The sequence below is a fragment of the Atta colombica genome, unplaced genomic scaffold (genome assembly GCF_001594045.1).
Source record: "Atta colombica isolate Treedump-2 unplaced genomic scaffold, Acol1.0 scaffold166, whole genome shotgun sequence".
Taxonomy (NCBI): domain Eukaryota; kingdom Metazoa; phylum Arthropoda; class Insecta; order Hymenoptera; family Formicidae; genus Atta; species Atta colombica.
Window position 1 is genome coordinate 1,244,412 of NW_017259257.1, and position 4,845 is coordinate 1,249,256.

At 26.6% G+C, this 4,845-nt stretch overlaps 1 protein-coding gene across 1 annotated transcript in view; it reads left to right on the plus strand.

Moving 5' to 3' along the window:
* The first annotated feature begins 4,361 nt into the window (after window positions 1-4,361).
* The window catches only part of LOC108686185 (aminopeptidase Ey-like), an 8,998-nt gene continuing 8,514 nt past the window's right edge, over window positions 4,362-4,845 (plus strand). Inside the window, exon 1 of the mRNA XM_018191329.1 lies at window positions 4,362-4,691. Within this exon, the coding sequence (XP_018046818.1) occupies window positions 4,362-4,691 (330 nt within the window). The remainder of the gene's footprint in view (window positions 4,692-4,845) is intronic.

Sequence of the window (4,845 nt, forward strand, 5' to 3'; positions counted from 1 at the left end):
TTCATTGTTAAAAATTGATTAAAAGTACAGCATTTTGCATTAAGTAATGCCAAAGCGTTGTAAAAAAAGAAGAATTCATTGTTCTTAATTAAAAGGAAGCAAATTATTACATAAAAGAAGATAGATCATAAAAAATATGTAAAAAAGTGTTTTTACTATACATATATAATAAGAAATTAAAGAGTAGTCTTTCTTATGAAATATTAAATCATTTAGTTGAACATTGAGATTTGAATATCAACATAATATATGAGCTACGCACTTAATTTAATTATAAGGTTTTATAATTAATTATAAAGTAAGATATTATGATATAAATTGCTTTTGGAGAACTTATAATAATTTTTATATTTTTTGCGTTCTGCATTTCTATATTTTTATAAGATATCATTATTATATGAATTTTTGTTAAGTGATGTAATAACAAATATCAGTTATTTCTTCTATATATATGTCATACATGAAATTTGTCATTAAATATATTGAAATTGAAATATGGCAAAGTTGTAGCACGTAAATCTCAAATTAATTCATGAATTGTATATTCTACGTTAGAAATAATAAATTTAATAATATCTCTATTTTATGGAAGACTCAATATAAAAAAGCTGATCAATTTATTTAAGAGTAAGAGAGTTGAATGTTAATTAATGTCTCAAATTCATTAAAATAAATTAGATTTTTTTTTATTTGAAGAAAAAAATATTAATTATGTTAAAAGTGAGAAATATGGCTTTTTAAAAATACGATATTATTATATAAACGATTTGTTCTAAACCTGAATTTAAAATATTGCACAACAATATTGTTTCCTCTTCCAGCAGAAAAAAACGACAAATGTCACGCTCTGTCTCTTGACAGTTGCACGCGAACCGTTGAACGGATGCTCACAATCAGTGTGATGGTCGAAATTACAATGCCACCTCAGATTTCTCAAACTATCTAAGGCAGTTATATCTCTTTTGGGATGCAAAATCAATGTAGCTGATTACTTCGCAAATGTTTGTAACGCGGAAACGTATAAGTGCAACAAACTTACATAAGTGCAAATAATTCCTCAGTAAAAAGTGAATTGTCTGCAAATAAAAAACACGTAGTCAAATATTATTTGATTTGTGATATTAAAGTGTTTGTTAAATTTAACATAGCGCTTTTCATTGAAATACAAATTTGGCAATTACGCGTAAGATTATTGTTTATCTTGCGTGATTACGGCAAATATACATATCATTCAGTACACATTACTTAATTTAGTATATATTATTTAATGGTCAAAGATTTATGCCTAATGATTCATGATTTTAATAATTTAAATGATTCATTTTATGATAAATACGAGAACTTCATCAATTTAGATCCATATTCGCGTTTCTTTAATATACTCGTTCGAATCGTTTAGAATGTAAAATTACTTTTAACGATTGCTCTTATCTGGTACGCAGAATGAAAAGTTTTCTTTGTACAATAATTTTGTGAAAACTGTTATTTTTATTTTAATACGTATTAATAAAATTTTTGTCGATTAGGAGAGCCAAATAATTTCACAATTTCCAAATTTATCAATGATATACATTTATATAAAATAAGCAAATTTGGCAAACGTTACTTTATTATTTTTTATACTAAATAATTTGATATTGATGTTACAATTTTTTATGACGGTAATGTTAACTAATTAAACGTTAAGATTAGAAAAATTACTTTGAAAAGTAATTTGTCACCATTATGTCTTACTGAAAAAAATAATAAGTAACGAGTAATTTGTAACGCATAACAATATTTATTACAAGTAATGTAAAAAGTAAAAATTTATAACGCGTTACAAATTAACAATTATTTTTTTTAAAAACGAATTTTTCCAATCCATTACAAGTAACGATTGACTTTTTTGATAGTAGCATTGATGTCATAAGAAAAAATTTACAATGTCATTAGCAAATCGTTATTATAACAAAGTATTATAACAATCAACAAAGTAACATCTTTAGTAACACGTTATTTGTCAATACTGCAAAAAGACTAGTTAAAACGTGAAAAATCTTTGTCATTGATTTCATCACTTTCTTTGTATCTGTTTTAAATATTTTAACAAATTCATGTAGATAATATTTGTTTTAAAGTAAAATGAATTTAAGTTATTTAATATAAGTTAGGATATCTCGGAGCTTTTGGAAAGGTTGATCATTTGGTTATTCGCTTCAAGATTAAGTTTTATTCTATACATGTCGTCTCTTCACGTCGAAGTCTCGCGAAACCTCAGTTGTCATCTCGCGATCAATCGGAAAGATTCTTTCGGAAAGAATTTATCTTCTTGTTTGTCTTATTCGAAAAGACTTTATAAATTTAAGCTTTTAAAATCGAGCAACATTTTAAAATTCGTTTGTTCGTCCTTGCAATCTGTACACTAAGAAAAAAAATTGTTCATTTGATTAAATTAATTTTGTTCATTTATATTTTTTTCTAATGAAGAATGTACGTATGTAAATCAAACATATTATATTTGATTTATATATATTTTTCAACGAAAGAAATCAAGACAATTAAATTAATTAAATTCAATAAACAATTTTTTTTTCTCAGTGTAATGATTATATTTAATGACGTTTATTGTTATTAAAATGCTATTATTCCTCTTAATAGGTAGTGTCTTTTTGAGACACTACCATGTCTCCTAACTAGGCGCGTAACTGTTATATACCGACTGCATTTTCTATTTGTCCGAGAAAATATGAGCTGTGAAATAAATGCTATTTATAAAGCGTTGAGAAAATCGTTACGCTTTGTCTCGCTATGCGTGACTGACCCACCTGTCTCGTGTGTTTGTATTTCGTATTTTCTTCCTCCGGATAGTTTAGTCTACTCGCAGATATGTACATTTAATGTACATAATTTTAGATGTATATAATTTTATATAGATATATATAATTTTAGATGTATATAATTCTCGTGAATTTTCATATCTTAAAGACTTTTGCAATCGGAATAGTGATGATGCAATCACTACATGAATATTTATATTTGATAAAAAATATATTTCATATTTATTCTTTGTATATTGATATTAGAAGAAAAAGTATGTAATGTCGAAAAAGTATACTTATTATAATACTTTTTATATAAACATTTGAATAACATTTCATAAAAACATTTTGTATAAATAGTTAAAGCATATTATAAATTTTAAAATGAGTATTGAAGTTGAAGTTTAAATGAGTATGTCCTCTCTTTCTGTGTCATTACATAAGAAGGTATTGTAGGTATAACATTTCCATAGCAATTAGGTTCGTATGATATCGCATTAGCTTTGCAATTGTTTCGACCGACTTTTGCTTGCTATTTCATTGCAAAAGATACTAATTCTAAGAATTAAAAAAAAAATGAAGAGTAAATTGTACTGAGATTAAAATTCTACATTGATGAAAGCGAATATTATAGTATCTATATTGAGACACTTTCTTTTTCTTTATTTTCCTTAAAATTAGAGAGAAAAGACTCGTTTGCTAAGCGTGGCTAATTTCGTGGCTTTATTTTCCTTCTCGTATTTATTCGTTGGCATAGATAATAATAAATACGCATCCAATATAAACATATACAATACATGCAGATTCACTGTCTATATGTATATGTATGTACATTTAAAGCAGCCGTTAATTACTATTGCATTTGTAGAAGTCTGTATTTACTACCTTACACACACACACACACACACACACACACACACACACACACACACACACACACACACACACACACACGCACGCACACACGCACAAAACAAACTATGCATGGAAGTCATCAGCAACCTTCTACGATAGCATTTACGATAATGTTATATTTGATATTTAAAAGTTTTATTCAAGAAATAAAATATTACATTAATCATCAATTTTATAAATGGATTTATATTTCGCGGAAAATTTAATCTTGATTTCAATAATAAAATTTTTGACAAACTTAGATGCGATTTTTTAATAAAATTTAAGAACATTCGTTGTTTATTAGATTTTTTAAAAATATTTAACGTATAAGTATAAGAATAGAAAATTTATGACGGTAATTAAGATTACAAGAGAAAATAAGTAAATATTTAAAAAATACAATAAAAATTGATTATATAATTTCATTATAAAGCTCACTAAAATTATTAAATAAAAATAAATATAAAGACACGATGAAAATAGATATAAAGATATAATGAGGTAAGAATAATTTGATGACGTGGCGTAGATAATAAAAAATAATGTTAACTCATTTATATTTAATTATGCTGGGCAATATTAGTGTAGTTTACACAACTGCAGACGCGATAAAACTGAAGATGTACATGTATACTTTTTTTTGCCTTTTTGCCAGTTATGTATATGACTCAGTCTTGTAGGGTTCTGACAACGATGGACACGAATACGACTACGTTTGTACGCAAAAATGGCTGTACGATTCCCTGGTATTGCGCTTCTTTTCTGGGCGTTTTTTTTCTATTCAGCTTGGTCGCCACTGGTTTGTTAGTGTATTATTTCGCACCTTGTCATGAGAAGCAAGTTTCGACAAGCACGGAAACGGATATTTTCTCTCCGACAATACCAACAAAGAAAGATATAGATATTAGATTACCGAGAGACATTGTGCCGGATTTGTACGAGTTATGGCTAATACCATTCATATGGGAAGGCAACTTCACTTTCCACGGCGAGGTAATGCTTTTTAATTTAGTAACATTTTTTGTTATAAAAGTATTAATAGACTCCCAAAATTGACAAAAAACATAGAGATAGGCTAATATGAGAGTACAAACCAGATCGTAACGCGCAATAAATTTAATAATTATAAAATTGATATATATATATA